Source organism: Girardinichthys multiradiatus, chromosome 1 (genome assembly GCF_021462225.1).
Source record: "Girardinichthys multiradiatus isolate DD_20200921_A chromosome 1, DD_fGirMul_XY1, whole genome shotgun sequence".
Taxonomy (NCBI): Eukaryota; Metazoa; Chordata; class Actinopteri; order Cyprinodontiformes; family Goodeidae; genus Girardinichthys; species Girardinichthys multiradiatus.
Window position 1 is genome coordinate 41412577 of NC_061794.1, and position 25924 is coordinate 41438500.

General features: G+C 38.2%; 1 protein-coding gene across 1 annotated transcript; it reads left to right on the forward strand.

Moving 5' to 3' along the window:
* The first annotated feature begins 351 nt into the window (after positions 1–351).
* On the forward strand, positions 352–15574 carry zmp:0000001088 (trypsin-3). The gene is made up of 5 exons (XM_047373255.1): positions 352–437; positions 4824–4983; positions 8979–9120; positions 9209–9475; positions 11909–15574. The coding sequence occupies exons 1-5, from the start codon at positions 383–385 to the stop codon at positions 12077–12079; spliced, it is 795 nt and encodes a 264-aa protein (XP_047229211.1). The 5' UTR covers positions 352–382; the 3' UTR covers positions 12080–15574.
* The last annotated feature ends 10350 nt before the right edge of the window (positions 15575–25924 follow it).

A 25924-nucleotide genomic window follows, 5' to 3' on the forward strand; every position in this document is an offset into this window, starting at 1 on the left:
CGCCTTTGGACACAGCATGTCAAACTCTGGACATACTTGCCATGGCTACAACATGAGAGAGGCTGATAAAGGACACATTAAACTTAACAAATTTCCATGACTTTCAGGCTCGTGGTCCCACAAGAACATTATATGCGACAGTAAAAGAACCAACAACAAACTGTTTAACAATGAACACATTTAGCTTGAATAGGTCATGAAAGCGTTGAGACAAAGGAGCTTCAATTATATATTGGCCTGAGAAGGACGTGACCATGGAAACAGAAATAGAAACTATTGGAAACCTGAGAGTGCAGGTGAGATGCCTTCCTCTTAAATTAGACAGGTATCACACAGGTTAAGCCTCTTGCTGCGGGAAGACTGCTCTTTCTTGTGTCTCACGATGAACCTGGCACCTTTATTGCTCCTTATAGTGCTGGCAGTCCTGACTGTGAACTGTAAGTACACTTCTTTAACTTCAAGTAGCATTTTAATGAATTATCATCACATGGTTTTAATTGTCATCAGATTGGCAGGAAAAAGAGGTTGTTGCAACATAGCATTTTGAAATTGGCCAACATAATCATCTTACTAAAATAAGTGTGCATCGATGTGTAGCTAATGTATTATTAGTGTCCTTGCTGAATTTTTGAAAGCATCCCTTTTAGCACATTTTGAGATTAGCAGCATTGATGCTCCACTGAGAGCAAAAGTGTGACTCAGAAGCTTTTACATCAGAGTACGATTTAGCATCTTATCACTTGAAGTCAAGCACAAGCAGAATAATCAGGCAGCAGAGTATGGAGGGTAGATATTTCTTCTTGAAATAAAAATTTTGAAAGGGCAGTTTGAAAGATTACTTTGTTTCTAAAGTCAAATTAATGAATGTGAACCTTTATATTATTGGTGGTTATGCTCTGTAAATAGACATTCTTATAGGGTAATTAATTTTTTTATTATTAGGATACCGCTAGGTGCACATTTTACTGTGAACATGAGGTAATAAAGCAGGTTTTTCTCAAATGATGAAAAGGTGAAGGGAAGTGAGCTTATTTACAAAAATAACTTGAAACCTCTGTAACATTAGACAAGTGATCACCACAACAATAACAAGTGGGTAATTGAGGCTGATGCCCTATTTTGTGCAGAGAAAACACGTAACAACCCTAAAACTTATCTAGGAAGGGTTGGTGTAAGGTTTGATATCTCTGAGGTTTACCCTACAAAGAGAAATAAGTTACTTGTTAAGACAGCAACATTCTTCAACTGACTTTCTTTTAAAAAAGTACCAAAGGTCAGGTTCTAAGGTCTTACATAATGTTCTCTAACATCCAATCCATTCTGCATGCACAGTGTGAAGTTTCCATAATGGTCTCGACACGCCCTAGTGCTGCTAATAACAGCTTCAAAATCTTAGATAGCAATGAGGTTTATCTTCATAGTGGATGGTAATTTTGGTGCCTGAAATTACTTTCAGTTGCTGTGATCTATAGCTCTGAGTCTGTTCATTAACTTTTAGACTTAGCAATGAAATTGTTCTTAAAGAATGTATACCTTTCCTTCCAAAAACAGCTAGGATAGGAAGGAAGGAAGATGGGTCTCTGACTGGATGGAAGAAGGGAAGGAAGGAAGGAAAACGTGTCTGCGACTGGATGGATGGATGGATGGATGTCTTTGTAAAATGATCCTCAGTTAAATAAATGCTTGTAATTAATTACATATATTTTAGTTTGCTTATAGACAAATTACTGAGAATCTCTTAAGTTATAAACCAAACAAATCTTAAGAAGACTTGGAAATTTTTGAGCCATGCATTCAGGAAAATAACTTAATTATTTTCAATAGACAAGACAACTTTGGCAAATGGAGCTTTTTAATAAAATGTTTGTTTCAGTTTCTTCCAAAATTAATTTAATTGAGATTTCCAAACATGCAGGCCTATATACTCAATCACTGTTGAAACTGGGTTGTTTCTTTTATGCAGCTTTTGTTCATTTAATTTATCATGCACTTCTTTTTTTGGAGGCCATTGGATTTCTGTACTGAAGATATGACATATTTCTTGGCCAATTTGTGCCAAACATAGTGTTTCATGACTGTTTGTGAAAGTTTACTACAAAGATTAATGACATTGTAACACATACATTTTCACAAAACGTACATGTTACAATGTACACAAAACATATACATAATTACAAAATATAAAACAAACATGACCAAATAGTTTACTGCTTTGCACTGGATCAACATATCCCAAGCTTGAAATATTTACAGCAATACGCCATGAAGTTAGAATTTTGACTTGAAAATTTGGAGGTTCTCTGGCAAACTCGAACTCAAAATCCAATAACGCTGGCTTATTTTCACCTGTGATTATTTTTATCTCAGTAAATCAATCACACCTAGAGTACATAGAACAAAATCTATTTATTAAAACATTTCTTTAGTGCTTGTATGAATACAAATCAAGAGAAACATGTCGTTAATGGCTTGTATTGGTCCCTGAGCACAACTGTGGGTAAATTCCACTGGTTTTCCATTTTGCAACTGGAAACCGTTTAACAGTGGTGGTGACTTTAACGAGTGAACTGAAAGTACAGACGGAGTACCTGGAATCTCCAGACGGAGTTAGGTTATCATAAATAGTTTGGAACCAACTTAATCTCATATTGCTTTCCATTAGAATACACAGTTGGATTTGCTTGTTGATTATTGTGTCTGTGACCAGGCTCACTACTATTGTCAATATAAGCCAACAAGTATGGAAGCAAATCGTTACCATATTTCAAATGAAAAAGCATTTCCAGAAATACTTTTTCATTTTAAGAATGTGGCTGCATTATTTGACCCATAAATAGCCTGTCACTGAACTGCCAGTTCTTCCTGCCACTGCCACAAATTGAGCTCGGCCCTGCTGCAATTCAATCAATTTCTCGGCACGTTTGCAATGTAATGCAATGCAGACGTGCACAGCGCCCCCTACCGAACAAGATGGGTAGCTCGGTCAGCAGGGAGCTGAGGAAGAGCAGCTGCTGATGTCACTCTGCTGCGCCCGCCGCTCGGAATGCTTTTTCGTTTTCGAGTTCTGGGCAGTACTTTGGGGTCAGACCACAAAAACGAAAAAGCAATGTCTGCTTTGTTTTCTTTTTGATTATGGCATAAAATGAGCAGTCATGAAGAAGAAAATGCAAATAGGATAATTGATTCCTAATTTTATTTATGGGTCAAATAATGCAGCTACATTCTTAAAATGAAAAAGCATTTCTGGAAATGCTTTTTCATTTTCCAATTTTACATTTCAAATTGAATTTTGGTATCTATTTGGGATACATTTTGAAAAATAAATCCCAAACGTCTTTTTCTTTTTCATTTTAATTAAGTGAAAGAATGAGCAGTCTTGAAGAAGAAAATTAAAATGCAAATAGAATTATTGATAACTAATTTCATTTATGAGTCAAACAATGCAGCCACATTCTTAAAATGAAAAAGCATTTCTGAAAATGCTTTTTCATTTGAAATATGGTAACGATTTGCTTCCATAAACAAGTAGATGTTAGCATTTCATACATTCAAACACTGCAGTAACACATTTAAAGGACAGTGTGTGTAAATAATTTGCTAATAGCATATATCTAGAGAGAGAGAGAGAGAGAGATATGCTTACTTACTTATATAATTACATAGTGATTTTTGTTTTTGGTATTTTACCTAACAACACTTGAGTAATTATTATGAGTGAATCGACATCTCTCTATCCAGGAAAAGACATGCGGTCGCATGGAAAAGTATTGAAATCCCTTCAATGTTTTCAATCATATTACAACCACAAGCATAAATCTTTTTAATTCGGATGACATTTAATTGTATAATTGCTTTGAGGGCTGCACGGTAGAGCAGTTGGTAGCACTGTTGCCTTGCAGCAAGAAGGTCCTGGTTTCGATTCCCAGCCGGGGTTCTTTCTGCATGGAGTTTGCATGTTCTCCCCATGCATGCGTGGGTTCTCACCGGGTACTCCGGCTTCCTCCCAAAGACATGCCTGTTAGGTTAATTGGTCTCTCTTTTATTTCAATAATGGCTTTTTTTCTACTCTTCTGTTATAAAACAATATTCCTTTGTTACGTCACCAGATTTTTCCACCTGAGTTGTGGATCTCTGCAGCTCCTCCAAAGCAGACATGGTTCTTTTTTTTTCAGCGATTTCTCCTTACTTGGTCAGTGAGTTTATCAGGAGGGCCAAACTCTTTCTGGTTTCAAGGATGAATTGAACAGTGCTCCATTAGATCTTTAAAGCTTGGGATATTGTAAATTCTAACACGTATGTTCTAAACCTCGCCACACCTTTATCCCTGGCCTGTCTGCTGTGTTCCTTGGTCTTCATAATACTATTCATTAACTAATGTTCTTGAACATACCTCTGAGGCCTTTACAGATAAGATGTATTTTAACTGGGAGCAAATAAGTCTGCTGGACTCTATGCCCTATCTTTGTGATGTTCTGTCACATAAAATCCCCCCAAAAAACAAACAAACAAAAAAATTACAACCAGAAATAACAAGTTTCTGGTTGTAATTTGAACTTTTACAAGGCACTATTAGGAGCAGTTTGGCTAACTCAGAGAAAACACCAGATAATGGTGCTGAGATTCATCCTTGCTGGGAATCAATGCAGCTCCGAGATGAAATCCTCCTTCATCGATCTACTGATTTGTGTTGTTTCTATCAGTGACTTGCATTTTTCTGGCTGACGCTGCTGCACCAAATTAAAGCACAACTGTGCCAGTTCTGTGTTTATTTCGATAAATCCAGTCAGAGTTAATTCCTCTCTGTATCTCTCTGTGTGTCACAGGTCAGAACGTTCCACAGGAACGCATAGTGGGAGGGTACGCGCCAGTTCCACATTCCATCAGGTACATTGTGTCGATCCAGACAACGAACCGCAAGCACTTCTGCGGGGGCTTCCTGATTAACAGATTCTGGGTAATCACAGCAGCACACTGTAACATTGGGTGAGTTACTTTTCTTCTTATGATTCGCCTCTGCAGAGAATAGATATTACATAGCTTCCTACAAAAACACAAACTTGATAAAGTGGTAAAATAAATTCTTCAGGGTCCTGATTTAGGTTTAAGCAGTGAAGTACTGTGGCATAGAAGGACCTCTGCTTGACTTTGGTGGATCAGGAATCTCACGCCATATCAGATGCTAGGTTCTAGTGATTGTCAGGGCTGAAATTAAGCACATGAAAAACGACACCCAGCACACAATGGAGCTCTGTGCTTCTGCAATCTGACACAAGCATGATTGTGGCATCAAGGCTCACAGACAACAACGTTTTATTTGGATTACAAGCAAATAAATGTGCCTGTAAGGAAGCAATAAATTCAGTGTTTGGGATTTAATCCAGATCCTACAGTTACATCAGCAAATTGATACTTTTCACCTATTGTTAAATGGTTTTCAGTGAGCGGCTGTAAGTGTGGTCAGGATGCCTTCTTCCCTGTTAGTCAATAAAGAGCAATGTTTCACTTAAAATTTAGGATGTTTAATTGTGTTAAAAAATGATTATTTTTCTACCATTTTTAAGTAGAAAGTTAAGATCAGGTTACAGCTCTGAAAACATATTCAACCTAAAACAAAAAAACACCATTTGAACATTTTGTTCTGATGTCTTTGTCCCATAATAGATCTAAAAATACTGAAACCATTATATTTTTAGCAGATTGTTAACCTGTTATACAGTGTCTTGGAAAAGTATTTACTCCCCATTTAACTTTTTCAGATTTTGTCACATTAAAATGACAAACTTCAGTGTATTTTATTAGGATTTCATGTGACAGACCACCACAAAGTACTGCATAATTGTGAAGCGTAGGAAAAAACATGCTTGCTTTAAAAAAATGTTCTACCATGAGCATTTTTTCAGTGTGGCGTTCATTTGTATTCAGCCCTCCTAAGTAAATACTACATAGAAACAGATTTCCCAGCAAGAGTTGCAAGTCTTTCGGGGGTATGTTTGCACCAGCTTTGGAAATCCAGAGACTTAAATTTGAGCCCATTCTTCTCTGCACAATAGCTCAATCTCAGTCAGATTAGGGGAGGGGGATCTGGGTAAAGCAATTTTTTTTGACATTTTCACAGATTCTCAGTTGGATTTAGGTGCTTTGATCTAAACCATTGAACCCCTTGCTGTATATTCAGGGTTTTAAGGTGAACGCCCGCCTCAGATGCAAGTCTTTTGCAGCCTCTAACAGGTTTTCCAGGATTACATTGTAATTGCTCCATCCATCTTCCAGTTCATTCTGACCAGCTTCCCTGTCCGTGCAGAAAAAAACACATCCCCAAAGCATGATGCTGCCACCACCATGTGTCACTATGGGGATATTCCGGACTATTTTCTGGTCCATTTTTATACCTACACTGGCAATGTGAGGTACATATGTTTGTCAACTCACCGTGGATTGTGGTTGTTTTGTTCAGTGAATCAGTGAAGCTTGAAAAAATGCTTCTTGTGAAAAAGTAAAAAACAAAAAGAAGAAAATAAGAGTTTTCTATTTTAAAGCTGGTAGCATGCCAAAAGTCAGAACCTGAAGCTGATACAGTATATTAGAACTGACAAAGATGTTCAATTAATGTGTCAGTATGCCCTGCTTCAATTTTAATAAAACGCTTTCAGACAGGTGTCTTCATATATGACTCCAGAATACAGGTCCTTCTCAAAATATTAGCATATTGTGATAAAGTTCATTATTTTCCATAATGTCATGATGAAAATTTAACATTCATATATTTTAGATTCATTGCACACTAACTGACATATTTCAAGTCTTTTATTGTCTTAATACGGATGATTTTGGCATACAGCTCATGAAAACCCAAAATTCCTATCTCACAAAATTAGCATATTTCATCCGACCAAAAAAAGAAAAGTGTTTTTAATACAAAAAACGTCAACCTTCAAATAATCATGTACAGTTATGCACTCGATACTTGGTCGGAAATCCTTTTGCAGAAATGACTGCTTCAATGCGGCGTGGCATGCAGGCAATCAGCCTGTGGCACTGCTGAGGTCTTATGGAGGCCCAGGATGCTTTGATAGCGGCCTTTAGCTCATCCAGAGTGTTGGGTCTTGAGTCTCTCAACGTTCTCTTCACAATATCCCACAGATTCTCTATGGGGTTCAGGTCAGGAGAGTTGGCAGGCCAATTGAGCACATTGATACCATGGTCAGTAAACCATTTACCAGTGGTTTTGGCACTGTGAGCAGGTGCCAGGTCGTGCTGAAAAATGAAATCTTCATCTCCATAAAGCTTTTCAGCAGATGGAAGCATGAAGTGCTCTAAAATCTCCTGATAGCTAGCTGCATTGATCCTGCCCTTGATAAAACACAGTGGACCAACACCAGCAGCTGACACGGCACCCCAGACCATCACTGACTGTGGGTACTTGACACTGGACTTCTGGCATTTTGGCATTTCCTTCTCCCCAGTCTTCCTCCAGACTCTGGCACCTTGATTTCCGAATGACATGCAGAATTTGCTATGATCCGAAAATAGTACTTTGGACCACTGAGCAACAGTCCAGTGCTGCTTCTCTGTAGCCCAGGTCAGGCGCTTCTGCTGCTGTTTCTGGTTCAAAAGTGGCTTGACCTGGGGAATGCGGCACCTTTAGACCATTTCCTGCACACGCCTGTGCACGGTAGCTCTGGATGTTTCTACTCCAGACTCAGTCCACTGCTTCCGCAAGTCCCCCAAGGTCTGGAATTGGCCCTTCTCCACTATCTTCCTCAGTGTCCGGTCACCTCTTCTCATTGTGCAGCGTTTTCTGCCACACTTTTTCCTTCCCACAGGCTTCCCACTGAAGTGCCTTGGTACAGCACTCTGGGAACAGCCTATTCGTTCCGAAATTTCTTTCTGTGTCTTACCCTCTTGCTTGAGGGTGTCAATAGTGGCCTTCTGGACAGCAGTCAGGTCGGCAGACTTACCCATGATTGGGGTTTTGAGTGATGAACCAGGCTGGGAGTTTTAAAGGCCTCAGGAATCTTTTGCAGGTGTTTAGAGTTAACTCGTTGATTCAGATGATTAGGTTCATAGCTCGTTTAGAGACCCTTTTAATTATATGCTAATTTTGTGAGATAGGAATTTTGGGATTTCATGAGCTGTATGCCAAAATCATCCGTATTAAGACAATAAAAGACCTGAAATATTTCAGTTAGTGTGCAATAAATCTAAAATATATGAATGTTAAATTTTCATCATGACATTATGGAAAATAATGAACTTTATCACAATATGCTAATATTTTGAGAAGGACCTGTAATTTGGCAAATTTGGGTTCACTGTCGACTCAATGACTACACAGCAGAGCCCCACATTGGTATCCCATGGGTCCCAGAGAACCCAACGCAAATCTTGCGGGAGCAGGCATTTTGAAAATTAATGTGGGTGGGAGTAGGCAGCTTACAATAGACATCAGGTCCCAAGATTGTTAGAAGGAGGGAGAGTACACCTGAGGTTGGTAATAAAATCAACACCGGACACTGCAGAAAAATAAGTTGTATAATAGAATAATATAATCAATAAAATAAAAAAAAATATTCACATAGATAAATAGTGACTTAAATCGCTTTATATAAATTGTGCCCAATTTCAGGTAATCAAATGCATTTAATGTACCTGGTTGTGTCTTTCCAAATAAAATGAATGCTCAAAGGTGTACTTAGTTATTCTAGACAGTGCTTTTCCATTCTGTTTTTCCATTTTTTATAATAAATAATCTGATGTATATTTTTGTACACTCAAAGGTTGTTTTAAAACATTCGAGGACCTGGTGTAGACAAGATAATGTTTATTATATCCTACATAGTCTTCTGTTTTTACCATAACTGTAACTATAACTGCAGTCCATGTTTGTATGACTGGATATATTGCAGCTGTAGCTTTGTGTGGAAAAATGCATAAACAGCTCCTGGCCTTAATCCAGTACCCACTTGTTTCACCTACAGGGTAACCAGAATGGTGATAGTAGCAGGGGACTACTCTTTGGCCATTTATGAAGGTACGGAGCAAGAAGTCTACCCTCACTTTTTGGTGCCCCACCCTCACTACAACAGCACATCAAACAGCAGTGACATCATGCTCATTAAGGTACAGAATGCAAACTATATTTCTGAATATCTTTAGATATCTTTCTTAATTCACTTGTTTATAAAAAAAAAAAACACTCCGTCTTCAGCTGAGGGCACCCATCTCCCTGAACAGCTACGTGTCCATCGTCCTGCTGCCCAAGCAGGATTCCTCCATTGCAGAGGGCACAATGTGTCGAGTGTCAGGATGGGGATACACCAGCCCCACCGGGGGCCAGATTCCAGCCACCCTTCGGACTGTCACACTTCCTGTGGTCTCTACAGAAAAATGTAACAGCACAGGATCATTTAATGGCAGCATCACAGACAAAATGCTTTGTGCCGGCTACAACATTGGTGGGAAGGATGCCTGTCAGGTAGGATGTCCTCTGTTACTTTATTCAGTGTATGAACACAGTTTTAGAACATTTGCTTGATTTAAATGGCCACACCTTACAATGTGGCCTGATTTATAAAGATGAACACACATCTGGATAAATTTGACTATATAGCACAGGAAATCTGTACCACAGTGAATCAAAAGCTATAGATTACTAATTAGGTGTTCCTAAATCAAGTATTTGAAAAATGTTGTTGCTCACGTATTTCATAGGAATTGTTAGGGGTGCTGTTGTAGGAGGCAGCAGGTAATAAAACACTGTATCTTAATGCTGGATTAACTCAGCAGGACTGCAAGTAAGAGTGGACGTCTCTGTGTGGTAATACTTCTGGTTTTTCAATCTAACATTTTTTATTTTGAGCATTATTTAAAAGAAGACTAAAACTCGGTTTTGTCTATAAATTGAAATATGGGGGGAATCACATTCTATTTACAAGCTGTCATACACAGCCAGTGACTGAGTTTTGTGTTTTTTGTAATTATATATATTATATGGTCTGGTTCTCTGTTTACCCTTAGTTCTGTGTCTTGTCTTGTTAATTGGTTTATCTCCCTCTGTCTCCCAGTACTGTCACCCGCATCTGTTCTGTGTTTTCCCTGATTACGTGGTCTTGCCGTTCATTGGTTCCCCCTGCTTTCCCCATTTGTAATTAAGCTCTTTAGTTTCCATTGTTCCAGACTGGTTGTTGTTGTCATTGTTGTATCCTGGTCGTGTACCTGATGTCTGGTTCTCCGAGTTCTGGTAGGGTATGTTAATGCCCTGATCTGTCTGCCCTGATTCTGTGAGGAAAGGAATAAAACTCGATTTACCTTCATAGCGCTGGCTCCCAGCACCATTCTCTGCTCTTTGGTCCTACCACGACCCCCAAATATGACACAAGCTGAGCTTTATAATAGACTGATGTAGTTGCTCTCAGCTGCGCCAATGAAAAGGTCCAAATCAATGTTGTCTATGTACCCTATTTCCTCCTCATAGTGTCTATCTGCCTTAGGTTAAAATAGTGATAATCATAATAAAATAAAATAAAATAAACAAAATAAAATTTCTTCCTGAAATATGTATTAAATATGTAAATGATATTTATAAAACTTCCATCAAGGGCAGGTAAGCAATTTATTTTCATCAGCAGATAAATATGCAAATTCTGTCATAGTAGATTTTGTATTGAACCTGTTGGATGTGATTAATTTGTTCAGTTTAGTTTCCATAAGTACATATAAATTACTACAGAAAATGCATGCAAAATGCATGCATTTACATGTCAGTCAGTCAGTCATTTTCTACCGCTTATTCCATAGTGGGTCACGGGGGAGCTGGTGCCTATCTCCAGCAGTCTATGGGCGAAAGGCGGGGTACACCCTGGACAGGTCGCCAGTCCATCGCAGGGCGCATTTACATGTATACATTAAAAATGTAACAGATTATATTTGCATTTGTAAGCAATGATTTATTTACGTGCCCTTCTTTTTTAAATAACCATTAAAAAAGAATGTGAAAAAGAAAAATAAGTTACCCTAGGATATAATATATAACAAACTCCATGCTTTGGAAATAAACAGTTCTGATGAATCACAGATTATGCTGTGTCAAGGAAAGAGTTCAGTTCAGTTCAAATTGTATCGATATAGCAATGATTCACAGTAAACCTTGTCTCAATGTACTTTACCCAACAAACAGATCCAATGTTTATACAGAAATACACAGTCACTTCAGTCCAATCATATAGACAGGTTCAACATCAATAACAAGCATTCCAATACAATCCTAGTCATAAAACAATGCAGTCAAATTCAGTTTATTAAGCCAATTGGTAAAAAGTTTCTGTCAAAGCACAGCCGACTGCATCAAGTCCCTGACTTTGCAGCAATCCCTCCTCATGAATTAGCATGTGACAACAGTTGACACTTAATTGAATCGAGTCAGCTTTGCAGCAATCCCTAATACTGAGCATTCATGTAGAAAGAAAAAGTTCCTTTTAATAGGAATAAACCTCCAGAAGAACCCTAGCCAGGCTATCTGCTAGGTCTGACTGGGAGGTTTGAGAAGATAGAGCATACATACAAAAGGTATAGAAGTACTGTCTGCTTTTAGAAAACTCTAGGAACCCCCGGTAAACCGGCAGTCTGTGAGTGAAGAGTTCTGTTGGGAACATATGGAACAATCAAATCTCTAATAAACGACGGAGCTTGATAATTAAAGGCTTTATATGTAAGAAGGAACCAGTAAAGAGAAGCTAAAATTGGAAAAATATGATCTTTCCTTTTAATTTTCATCAGAACTCCACATTTGCTCACATGGCTGTAAAATATGACCTGACATAGATTGGTCTTTTCAATAAATTGTAATCTAAGTAGGAGATCTCAAATACTAGAATATGACCCATGATGGTCCTCTGTGCTGTTCTTTCAGGGCGACTCAGGTGGCCCACTTGTCTGTAATGGACGGGTCTATGGAGTGGTGTCGTGGGGAAGAGGATGTGCTGATGCAGAATTTCCTGGAGTCTACACCGCTGTGTCCAAGTTCCGCCGCTGGATAGATAACACCATATTTAGCTACTACAGCAGATGTAAAAGTGATTAGATCTCAGCGTTAACTCATTGGAGACAAAACTTCCTCATTTCAATGTTGCCTTCTTTGATTTAACTTTACGCTCGTTATATCAGGTGCACATTGGTGGATATGTTCAGAGATGGTTCCATATTTTAAGGATATTGTCATGTTTGCTCAGGCAGAGAGCTAGGTTTCTTATTGACACCAAACAGCTACAACATTATGAACACTGCCAGGTGAGATAAGTAATCTTGTTAATAATGTTGGAACAAAAAAGTTGAGATTCATATGTTAAGCTATGTTGAAATGTGTCAGCCTCCCAAAGCAAAATAGAAATTGACTCCAGGAAAACTTCTTAGGCTTACCAAAAAACAATAGTTTAAGGAACCAAAAACCCCTAAAATACTAAACCCGTCCTTTAAGTCCGTTCCCAGAAAATACAAAGTGCCCAAACAACCAAAAATTGACAGCCTTGAGTCTTCCTCTGCCTTACAACAACTGAATACAATTATTAGATAACTTCAATCAAAGCAATGTATTTGTTGCAGAGACTGCACTGTCAAAGCTTGACTTGCACTTATTCCTAGTTGACTGTCATTACGTTTCCAAAGGGGTACTCAAAATATTCTTCACCACAATTCTCCTTGTAGCAGTTTCAGTAGTTTCAACGCCAAGATCAGAAAGTTTGAATTTCAGCTCATTCACTTGTTTTTCACCTTGTCATTGCTTGACATAAGCATTTATTTGAGAACCACTAAAGGTGGCCCAGACAATCTCTATACACCAGCAGTACAGTAGTACTAGTATCACAGTATTAGAACCAGGGCTTCAGAAATTCAACCTCAAAATCTGTATAACGTAAATATAGTCTAAAGCTTTACTCAGCTAACAGGGGGATGTTTGGGAGACTTTCAAGAGCATTAACTTTAATTTTCTTCTCCCATTCAACATTCAAGGAATGTTCCTTATTGCTTCATAACATAGAGTTAAACAACCTATAACCCTAAGAGAATGTTCCCTGAAAGCTTTCTGAAGGTTATGAACTGTATGACCTTAGAAGAACCCGTAGAGAGCTCTCTTTTTAGGTTCCTGAAAGGGCATTGCTTTCTGGGTAGCCAGTAGTGTAAAAACTAATATCAACAGGCACACAAACCAAAAGTGTAAATCTCAGAAGTTGCTGTCTTGTGCTGGCCTAGAGCTAAGCTATCTAAATAGATCTAAAAAGATAAAGAACAAGTAATTTTCAAGTAAGTTTCCCTAAATGTTGAGTCCATTTCTTTGGGGTTGTAACCAGATTAGATTAAACAGCTTCAAAAACTAAACATGTGATGGAAGATCTACCAAACATCACCAGACAATGTAGGACATGCTAACCATTATTTCACAACATCAAGTTAAAGGTGCCATACTATCAATCAACAGCTTTCTTATGTAGCCTGTTTAAAAGACGAAAGATTACAGGTGTATTTACAGGGTCAAATAAATGCATTTATAAAGACAAGAATAAGATCAGGGATATCCCTCTCTCTAAAGTTAGCACATCCCATAATTCATTAGCATTAAGTCCTATGAGTAAAAGAAGCAATATGTATCTGATTCATAGCATTCAGTATAACAGTCAGTTGTTCTGAATAACTTTGTGCAGGCCTATTGGGTTTGTTACTGTTTTCTAACTCCGCTTCTAGGGGTGTGTATTTTCCACATTTTTTTTATGTATTCTAGGAAAATGACCTCAAATTGACCAAGTTCTGGAAAAGTTCAGTCTGTATTATGCTGTACTTCAAACATGTTACAAAAAGATGCATGCATTTTTCTTTAAGTTTGAAAAATACTTAACACAACTACATGTAGTTTATGGTGTTTGTTTGCTTATGTGCATAGACAGTCATGGTAAAAAGAAAATGCATCCTCAAATGCTAGGGTTTTGAATATACTTGGTACAAAGAAATCTGAGAATTTGTTATTGGTAGAGTATTTCTTTGTAGTTACAACGCCTATTGGCAAAACATCTTATACTAATGGAAAGACTGTTTATATCCCCTCAAATTGTGTCAAATTTGTAAGGAAAATGCATTTGTGGGTTGAGCAGCACAGTTGAGTAAGTGGATTCTGCCAGTTGAAAAACCTTCTCTGCCAATGCCAAACAGCTTTTGGTACAGGCATTGTGATGATGTGGGGCATCAGTGTGATCAATGTCAATGCTTGCCTGAGAGAGCTTCAATTTTCAGAGACCATGTCTGGAATTTTGGAAATTGAGAGGATGGACTGCCCTGCTCGCTGTCCTGACCTCTACCCACATTGTGGGATTAGCTTGGGCCTGCTGTATGTACCAGAATGAACAACACAACCACATTGGTTGACTTGTGACAAATGTTTATTTAGGAAGGCAAATCCATCCCACAGCAGTGTTTGACCAAGCTGGTGACCAGCATGAGGAGGAGGTGCCAGACTGCTGTGGTTGTTTCTGATTCTCCAACACAACACTCCTGATGCCCTGTCTCTTAAAAAAAATATATTATTAATTAACATAATTGTCCTGGTTCTTTCAGCTTCTATCATCCAATCCAACAAACAACAATTAACAACAGCCATTAGCAGAATAGGCTACTTCACATTAGCACAGAGGATCTGATAAGTTTTTCATTCTACAACTCTAGTAATTAATCTACAAAGACCCTTTGTTACAAATTTAAAAGGAAATGAACAGGCTTTTATTGTCATTTATTGCCAAGAAGCAAAAAAAAATCGACCAAACACAAATGTTCTTACTTTTTGGAGTGTGCTTTTGGCTTAGTTGTTGTTAAATAAATAATTACTCTGTTAGCCACATGTGGTGTATGTCTATGTATAATTGAGGTTGGAAATAATCTTGGAGCTTGGTAAAGGTATCATAGGTTAAAACCCTCGAACTGACAAAGGGCTTATTTTTCCTTTAGCCCTTACTATGTGGTGAACAAACTAACTTTTTTTTTGATAAGCCTGTATTGTTACTTGCTGATTTATTTATGGAGTAGCAGCTGGGAATCCTATCAATATATAGAAGGCACCTCAAAGACTGAGAAGTCAGCAAATTCAGGGAATCTCAGTGAAAGAAAATGCTGTCATATATAGTAACATAGCAATAACTGTATTGTTTTCTTGTTTTATACACGCAAATACAATACTCATTCTGCTTTACTCATCCTATTGTGTGACTTCCTAATGTTCATTTAAAAAGCTGAATCATGTATTTCTTTGTTTGTCATCAGTTTTTCTTTTTTGACCTTTAAGAAAAGATTTCACGGGTTGTTTTAACGAAACAGACTCAGTCATCACCATTACTGAACAATGTAAGTATATAAGGTTACCGCATGAGGAAAATTAATAAGTAATACGTTGAATTTTTCAAAACGTCCATGAATCTGTTTGATCTACAGTGAAACATTTGTTGGCTTGTCCCTGATTTTCCTTGAACTCTTGATGAATTGTCACAAAACTGGAACAGCATCATTAAATATGCATGGCGCCAGTCGTCCCTCTGAGCAATCTGTGTAATGGCTTCTAAATATTGTTTGACTCTTTCTTCCTCCTCATCGCCCTCGCAAAGCAGCATCCTCTGTCAGCTGGGATTCCTGTAAAACATGAGCGGTCGATCATAAAGCCAACCTCAAATCAGTACACACTGTATCGCACCTGATAGGTGTTGGCCGCCACAACAGAATGAATAGTTGATGGCCTACTTCGACAGAAGCTCTGGTTTCACCGCTTGGCCCTTTTCCCTCTGTTTTAATGGGTGTGTCAGTGGCCAGCTGATTGATGGATTTCAGGCTCTTTTAGGCCTTGCTTTTACAGTTGGTTACATGAGGACTGAATCCTTTTGTTCTGGCATGAGAAAGCTTCTCTAGAAAGTCTTACTCTATATCCCCTGACATGATTCATCCTAAGCCCTCTATACGCCTGCAGGGTCACAAAAAGAGATACACCCCTCTGTGCCGCATAGAAACGTATTGATTGAGCAAAACAGATTGTCACCATTACCTGAATAGATTCTCCCACAGGACGGTGCTTTGCGGCAGCTAAGAAAACAAAACATATTTCACAGTAATGATGACTTCTTTTCCTGGATCTGGGCTGCTGGTATCAACAGAGTTCTGCTATGTGTTATTCATTTAAAGAACAAAGTTTCCTTCCATGTCTGACATCTAAACAAAGGTAGAAGTACTGCTCAGATTACCTATTTCTATACTCTGTAGATTTCTTTTGTGAAGTAAACAATCGATACGCCACCTCAAGACATGAAATAGTAAATAATCTCCATGAAGTTAATATTTTTTACAATAAAATAAAAAAATATACATATAATACAATAAAGGAAGAAAATTCAAATAATAAACACTTTAACAATAGCATGATTTACCAGTAGCATTTTTTTAAGTATTGTTTTTCAAATTTGGCCTGCCACCTTAGGTGGTTGATGTCGATGGACACCTAAAATTTTTCAAAGGAAGATTTTTACTGACAAATTAAAATCTTTCTTAAAATGGAAAATCGAAAGTACAACGCAAAGTATTTTTCTTTCGTTAACCACACTTTTTGCTTTCACTTTAATTTTATAGTAAATATGACTACAAACAATCAGCTACTTTTACTCAAAGGCAGACTGGGGCACACTGGGCTGAATACAGCAAGCTTATTTTTTATTATTTGGACTGATATGATTTGGAGATCCAATTTCTTCAACAATTAAACTACTTTGTTCATTTCATTAAAACATTGCATGTTTAGTTTATTGTAGGTAAAATTTAAAAACTAGTGTTTTAACTATCATGAAATGTTTCAAATGATCAGGGCCCAGACTAAAAGTAGCTCCTAGTGACATCATTCTAAGAAAAATGTTCTTGAAAAATGTCTTGAATTCTTTATTTTTCTCAGAATTTTAAAAGGTTATTTTTAAAGGTAATTCACGAACCATCTCAGTCCTTAAGAGAGATCCTAAAGTGAACAAATGTTAAGAGTAGTGAGGAGGATTTTTAGTGAGCCTAAGAGTGTTTTGAGCAGAGAAGATGGAGGAATAACCGAGAGAAAGGAGAGATATTCTCCTTACAATGAACAACAGTGAATTAATAAATCGCTGATGGCTCGATCATGCAGGGATCCACCCCCTTAATAGTATATCGTACAGAATTATTTAAATACTAGAGACTGTAAAATGCTTTCAAAAACAAAATTTGGCCATAATTGGAAAAACTCGAAAAAAAGTTTATATACATAAATACAAACTCTAGACAAGATCCAGTAGAATTATCTAAGCACTAAGAAAGATGTAAATAAGGTTAATAAGTATTTGCTGTATTGTACATGACAATGTCAGCAGCCTAAGCTGCTACAACGCTCCCCGTCTGAGAAGTTCTCTGGTGTGCTGCAATCTCCTCTCTAGCTTCTGAATGCAGGAGGAACCAGAGCTGCTCACATTCCAGGCTGGTGCTGAAAACAGAGGGAACAACGCATTGACCTGCTCGGGAATGCCTGTTGGTTCCCACTGTGATTCCAGGACCAAAGCTACCTAACACTCCTCTTTTCTCCTCCACCAGCAGGCTCTGCTCCTCTATTCAGTTCGATTTCCTTCACCTTTTGTTCTCTGTTTTTTTTGGTCGTTTTACCAAACTAAACCTTATTGTACAAGAAGGAGATCACAGTAAAATGCTGACAGGTGATATATATGTATTTATTAACATCAAATACATGCAGTATGAAAACGACCAGCATGGTGAGTAAACATAATAATAAGCAAATCAAAATAATGATTAGCATGTAAATGAGCTACATTCAAACATGTGGATGCTGTGTGACAATTAATTTAATTTTGCTCAGTTGTCATCATAATTTACACATTTCTGAATCCAGTCTACATTTTGTCTTGGTTAATTTCTCACCATTGATAATTAGGAGCACATTTTTTTGTTGTTGTTTCTTTTAACAACCAATCACAGCTCTTAGAAGACACCGTCACCTAGCAACGGGGTCAACCACACCTCCTCGCTACGATAGGAGTTTCTGTTGTCTCCTCGCTCAGAGCAAAATGAATCACTCTTAAGTTGAGATTCCTTGGCAGGAATTTTTAGGCTAAGGTAAGAGCTCTATCCAATGAGCCTAAGAATCTTTGCGAATATGGGCCATGGTCTTTATCAGAGTCTGAATTTATTTTATTTGGACTTAAGAGTACAAAAAACACTTTGATAGTCATTCTTGAACAAAAGCCCAAATAGAAAAACTGTGTGAAAAACTTAGCACACCCTACTTCCTGTCACGGGATTAAAAAGGGAAAGTAGCAGCAAGTGCTGCTAATTGCGCTTGATTAGTTGGTCATCATCAATGTGACCACCTGTCTAAATACAGGAGTTTCTTCAGTTAGATGGTCTGGGAGGATACAGTTGTGTGACAACAAAATGCCAAGTAGGAAATAATTTAGTAATGACCCTGTAGAAGCAACAGTTGCTGCCCATCAATCTGTAAAGGTTACAAGTCAACTTTAAAAAAGAAAATTGAAGTCCATCCTTATATGGAAGACTATTTACACAAGGAAATAATTTGAGACAGTTGTCTATTTAGAGGTAGATGCTCCAACACATTTAGTTCAATGTCAGACTGGGCCATGCTGAGAAAAACTGCAAGGAACCAACGGGCTTAATTAAAGACCCCGCAGTCCTGAGTTAGCATGTTAAAGTTCCCGATGGGACAACTGGAAAAAGAGTGACAAAGTATGGTTTATGTGGAAGGAGTGCTAAGTATAATCCTCTTCCTTCTTAGAAGAATATGGCATCTCAAGTTAGAAGCAAAGTTACTTCTACATGAACAACAAGACATATGGAACAATGTCCTTTTCACACAGAATATCAGCAAAAACACCTCAAATTAACGATCAAGCAGTAGAAGAACAATGTTTTGGGCTTGTTTTGCAGCAACAGAACCTAGACTGATTCATTAAGTCAACCATAAATTCCTCAGTTTACTAAGTACTCTGGAGTAAAATGAGAGACCATCTGAAGCTGGACTGAATTTGAATCATCAATGGGACAATGATCTTAATCACAGCTACAAATCTACAGCAGGAAGGTTGAAAATGAAAAGAATCAAGTTTTTTCAGTGGCCTGGACCTCAACCTGGTTGAAAGGCAGTGGTGGGACCATATAAGAGATGTGCAGAAAAAACATCCCCTCAAACCTCAGCACCTCGAAACCACCCATCCATCTGGTTTAATAAATGATATAATTAATTAAGTAATTAATTAGTTTCTTTGATGGGTTCAGTTTTTTTTTTCTGAATGTATTCTACCCAATAACATAATTGAGCTTTATTTAAAGGACAAACAGAGACAGAAACATTGCATATTAATATCTTATTTTTAGATGATTAAAGATAGAGTTATCTAAATGAGGTGATACTGCCGTATTGTTTGACCAAAGAATCAAAAAGCTAGGAGGTTAATGTTTAACGTGTTATTTTAAGTTGATGAAGAACAGTGAAACTGTTGCTCTGCTTTAAAGAGCATAAACTTGCTGAGCTTTACAGAAATCTATGAGTCATTTATGTTTGGCTTCTTCCCAAACCAAACCAATCCCAAGAGTATCCGAGCAAAGCACAGGAGTAGTTGTTTGGAGGATACTGCAGTTTCGAAATGCACATGACTCATTTAGCCACCAGAGGGCATTTGATCATTAAAGCAAGATGAATACAAAAACAACAATAAAGTGAAGGCCTGCTGGCACTGATAATAACAAGCCCGTCCTCTGAAGTATTGTGTCTCCACATGAAAATGTTACATCATGCCACTGTCTGCAACAATAAAAAGCAGTCATTGTTCTTATGAGAATGGTTCAATAAAGGGAAATGTGAGAAGAAGGGAAAGCAAACAGAACAGAGAAGGGACAGCTTTAGTGGTCTCAGTGTCCCTGCTTCTCCATTTTCAATATTACTATGATGCAGAGTCTTGGAGGTTTGACAACTGTTTGAGTTAAAGGGGACGCCAGGAAGCTTCAGGGCACAACAGACCCTGAGATGAAAACGTGACCTTGTTTTTATTTTTTGTGTTTCTTCTGCAGCTCTCTTCACAAGCAAAAAGCCAATTTAGAATCAGAGACAACCTTTTCTCTCTTCCCCCCACCACATCCTTTCTGTGTCTTCTGACCCTGCAGAGATGTGTGCACTTTATTCATTTTTTTACTGTTTCTCTTCATAATTATTTTTTATGCTGCCAGCCAGGAGGCGCTTTGATAAAACTGGGACAACTAGGATGTGTAAAATATGTAGAAGATGGAATATTTGGCTCTAAGGCAAAGTCTGAATACTGACGTTTTTCCTCAGGTTTTTAAAGGATAATAATCATCACATCTCTCCCTTAGTAGATTGATGCTAGATAGTAGCTGTAGGATGTAGCCCAGCTTCCACAGTGAAAACCACCTCTGACTGGGCTTAATCTGACAAACAAATTCAGAGGATAATGAGTGGGCTGAATGACTGAATCAGATGTTTCATTTTAGACTACTTCCACTCCACAGGACACAGCACACAGAGTCTGTCCGTGGGAGCTTAAAATAGTGACAGTAGGAAGCATCGGTTGTTACGGACAACAAGCAATAGAGTGGCTTGTAAGAGGGTTCATGCCACCTGAACTTGGTCACATTTGATCACATTACAATCCACAGACGTCTTTGTATGATATTTGGATCTTATAAGGTTGACTCGCTCAAAGCAGCATACAATTATGAAGTGGAAGCAGAATAATACATGGTTTTCATTTTGGTTTTATAAATATAAATCTGAAAGTTTGACCTTATAGATTCAACTCACTGAGTCAATACTGCAATGACACACATTTCACTGCAATGTCTCTCAGGGTATCGTTGTCCATTCTTTGCAAAACAGCTTAGTCAGATTGGATGGAGAGCATATATGGGCATAAAGTTTCAAGACTTTCAATTGAATTTAGGTCTGGACTTTGACTGGGCAGTTCTAACACCTGAATATGCTTTGATGTAAATGATTCCATCATACATTTGGCTGTATGTTTGGGGTCATTGTCCTGCTGATAGGTCAACATCTGCCGAAGTCTCAAGTCTTTTGCAGCCTCCCACAGGGTTTCTTCCAGGATTGCTCTGTATTTAGCTCCATCCATTTTCCCAACCCTGCTTTAAACTTCTCTACAACTTTATCCCTGACCTGTCTGCTGTGTTCCTTGGTCTTCATGATGTTGTTTGTCTTAAATGTTCTCTAACAAACCTCTGAGGACTTCACAGAACAGCTGGATTTTTACTAAGACTAAATTACAGGCGAAACTATTTACTCAGTTATTTCTGAATGAAACATGTCACAGTCTCTTTTATTAAGAAGTATCAGCATTCAGATGCCGAATACAAATGAACTCCACACTTTTCAGGTGTTTATGTATAGGAAATTATTGAAGACTGAATCATTTCTAACTTGCACTATTTTGAGTTGGTTTATCACATAAATCCCAATAAAACTCTTTGAGATATGTAGTTGTAACATGGCAAAATGTGAAAGAAGACAGGACACTGTATATGAAGATTGTACTTGGAAAATCTTCCAACTTAACAGCTATCCCATAATTCAGCTAACATTCTGTGACATTTTACAACCAGAGAACTCCTAAATCTATTACATCTAATTGGGCCCATTTGTTTCCTCTGTCCAGTGAGGAGAGTTTTGGTTCCTAATGGAGATGAAATGCTCAAGAGGTATATCGTGACAGATGTGACGGAACATTTCTGGGAGGGCAACTGCTGAATGTTAAAAACGTTCATGGAGTCGGTATGATTAGTGCAGGAAATGCACCCTCACATTTACAAACATTATAAAACACTCTACCACACGGACATCAAGACATCCCCTGCAAGTTTATGAGAAATGTAACTGCAGTGTGTTTAACTGAGGCATTTTAAGGACTGGACATTTCACCTGGATGCTGGGATATGGGAGCAGCACAGTAGGTGTAGTTCATCATCATTTTGTCCATCTGTAACACCCACATGTGCTAGATGATCTTAGCTATGCAACATAAAAACGCTGAGACAAAAGACCTCAGCTTGGCTCCATCTATCGCGCCAATTAATTTAGTTTGAAGAGATGAAAACCAATTACAAGAAGAGCCTGAGACTTAAGTGCAAAGAAGACATCAGATCAAGACAGCTTAAAAAGCTCTTAGGTGCAGAATGACGAGTTCTGACTGTCATGATAAGGATAATAATAGCTAATAACAGCCCCTCAGTTTCCTGGGCACATACAGTATTTACCACGGAAGATGCAGAAGATCTCATCCCTCCTTTTGGTTTCAGATAAAAACAGCTGCCAGGTTCAGGCTCACGCAAACATTTTAGTGAACTTATTAGGTCGTCGCTTTTCAAACACAGACAAGTGAAAGCTTATTTGGTTTTGGTCTTTAACTTGTAAGGATTTAATGAAAAGCTGCTTCATACATCCTTCTGTTCCTTTTTGTTCGTTTTAATGCTCAGTGATTTATCAAGTTTCCCCTCAGAGAATTAGCAGAAAGTAGAGCACTTTAATCATGGTTCCTAACTTAGGGCTGCCATCAAAGGGAGTCGGTCCCTTTTCTGCACAGAAACAAAGGGCTGAAAACCCCTTTAGGGCCTTAAGCTTCAGATTAGATACCACTGACTCTGTTGCTGGGCCTCTTTACCAAAATATTACAAAACTCACTCAATAAAACTATGATTCACATAACTTAACAGCTGTATAACTTTAGAGTAAAAGACACAGGTTTAAAATCTCTACATAATTCTTTTAGAGTTTTGTTTCATGCCAATCATTTAATCAATCTTTATTTCTATGGCTATTTTCATACAAAGACAATACTGGGTATGTGATAAGTCACAGAGTCAGTCAGTCATTTTCTATATCGCTTCTTCCATAGTGGGTCGCGGGGAATCTCCAACAGTCCATGGACAGGTTGCCAATCCATCACAGGGCAACACAGAGACAGGACAAACAACCATGCACACACCCATTCACAGCTAAGGGCAATTTAGAGAGACCAATTAACCTAACATTCATGTTTTTGGACTGCAGGAGGAAGCCGGAGTATCCGGAGAGAACCCACGTGTGCACGCAGAGAACAGGCAAACTCCATGCAGAAAGACCCCCGGCCAAGAGTCAAATCCAGGACCTTCTTGCTGCAAGGCAACAGTGCTACCAACTGCGCCATCGTGCAGCCATTGAGTCACAAAATAAAAGATCAATGTTATAGCTATAAATGTATGACAAAAGTCAAAAGATGCTACTTTTAACTTAGACTATTTAAAGCTTTGCCAGTAAACCAGTAAAACACTCTTAAAACATTAAAACATAGAAAGTCAATGACTACTAATCTGAAAGGAACAGAAAAACACCTAACAGAGGAAAAGTAAACTAACAAAAAACCCAAAATGGCAGATCCCAACATAATCTACCCTCTGCATTCAAACTGTTGAGCCTTAAATGCAGTAAATGTTACTGCTGCTGGTCCAAACGGGGAAGGATTATTAGTAAACTAACTATGCACATTTGGGGTTGACAGAGCAGACGTGGCAGCTCTGTCTTGCTTGTATTTTGCATCACTGTCAGATGGCATGAAGACATTTGGAGTGCAAACAGAGGACGTGGTAGGAAGAATATAGAGTCTGAGAAGGCGATATGTGAAGGGATTTAACAGGCTGTCCAATAACATCAGAGTCGTCAGGATTCTTTTCAAATAAGCCATAAAGCATGTGTTTGTATGTTGATGCACACCATTTCTTCTACTTTAAAGACGTATGTATATCACCTCTGGTCTGTCGCTAAGTTACAGTTTTATATAACAAAACACTATAAGGACAGAATAGCTTACCAACCCAATCTTTCAGTGTTTCGCATTCTTGCAGCTTGCATGCATCCTTGCACCAATGAAGAGAGTGCCCAGCAACTTATTAATGCACCGCAGTTAAATTGTTATGATTTGGGTTTGTTTGGTTTTTTGGTTTTGGGTTTTTTCTTTATGTTTTTCACAGTTAAGGTTTTGAATCGTTCTTCTGTTCATTATTATTATTATTATTATTATTATTATTATTCTTGGTAGATTTTTGAATCAGGTTTCTGTTTGTTTTTTCTGGCCATGCTTTAGTTTTGTCGGCTTGTTCATGTTTTGTCAAGTTTGGTTTTTGGATCTGGTTATGCTTTTGTTTCATGTTTTTCTAGTTTCTGTTACTTTGTGTTCAAGAGTCTCTGTTTTCCTCCAGCCACGTTTTGTTCTTCTGTCAATTAACGTTATCCGGTTCACCTGCACCTAGTTAATCTGTCTTCTTGTTTCACCTGGTCACACTCCATATATACACACCTGTCCTGTTTATTCCTCGCGGAAACATTCTCAGATCATGCTCATTTCTTGTTTTCTGATCATGCCATGCCTGTCTTGCCCGGCCGTTTGTTGTTTTGTTCTTGCCTCCTGCTGTGAGTGAGTTTTTGTTTTTTTGTCATTAAATCCTTTTTCACTTACCATCACGCTACCTGCTCGTCTGCATTCTGGGGTCCCGTTGCTCAAAGCCTTAACATAAATGGCCAGGCAGTCTATGAAATGTGGCGTCAGGACAGCAGAGTTAAAAACATGGACCAATGTGTGAAAGGATAATGATTTAAAGTTGTAAGTTGTAAAAATATAATTATATGACATTTTAAAACACAGATGTAAAAACTATGTAAGAAAAAGGTTGTAAGACAAACTGGAAAAACTGGTCTTCATGAGTACTAAAAGCCCCTCTGTAAAAGAGACGCTGCCACTTCGAAAACACCATAATCACACATCCATCCCATTCAAAGCAGGAGAAAGAGATCTCTAAAGATGCTGTGCAAAGTATAGCAGGAGGGATTTGACAGTGATTGGTGGGCTGAGCTGTGGATTAACCCCATCTTTCTTTTTGAAGTTGAACTTTTCAGACAGAATCTGAAATGCAGTTGGCAAAAAGCCTGAATGTTCAGTGAATCTCCCCACAGAGAAGCAACTTTAACAAGCTTCTTTAGTGATGCTGGAGAGAAACACATTTGATTCTGTCAGAGAGCATGGGCTGCTCTCAACATGCAACCCTCTGCAGATTACTACTCAGTGAAAGCGGGGACAGATCAAATCATGGAAAAGTTTAAATGTGGGTTTGGTTATAAAACAAAATTTCCGGACCTTTGTACCTCTCACAGAGGTTCAGTCCATCATCTTAAAATGAAAAGAATAAGGCACAACTGCAATCTTAAAAAACATGGTCGTCCACGCAAATTTACAGAATGGACAAAAAGACCATTCATTAGAGAAGCAGCCAAGTGTTCTAGTCAGATGAGACCAAAACTGAACTTCTTGTCATACATGTGTTATGCCAAGAAACATAATCTCTACAGCAAAATACAGTGGTGGCAGAATTATGATGTGGGGATGCTTTTCTTCAACAGAGACAGTAAAGCTGGTCAGAGGTAATGGGAAGGTGAATGGAGTTTACAGTCTTAAGCAGCCTTAAAAATAGGGTGGAGGTTTGCCTTCCAGCATATTAATTAGTTAGAATGGTCCAGTCAAAGTCCAGACCTAAGTCCAATTGATAATCTGTGGCCAGATGTGGACTTTAAAATAGTTGTTCACAGACTTTCTCCACCCAATATAACTGAGGTTTTGAAACATTATTACCTCAGGGTGACTAAATACAAATAAACGCAATTTTCCTTCAACAAGTTTGTATTGCTTTGAAGTTTGAAGTTTGTGGTTTTAATGTGAGAAAATATAAAAAAGTTAAAGCGAAATACTTTTGCTATATCTCCCAAATGGACAACAAAGGGTCGGTGAGTGAAGCCTCATCTCTGCCCTCCAACTTG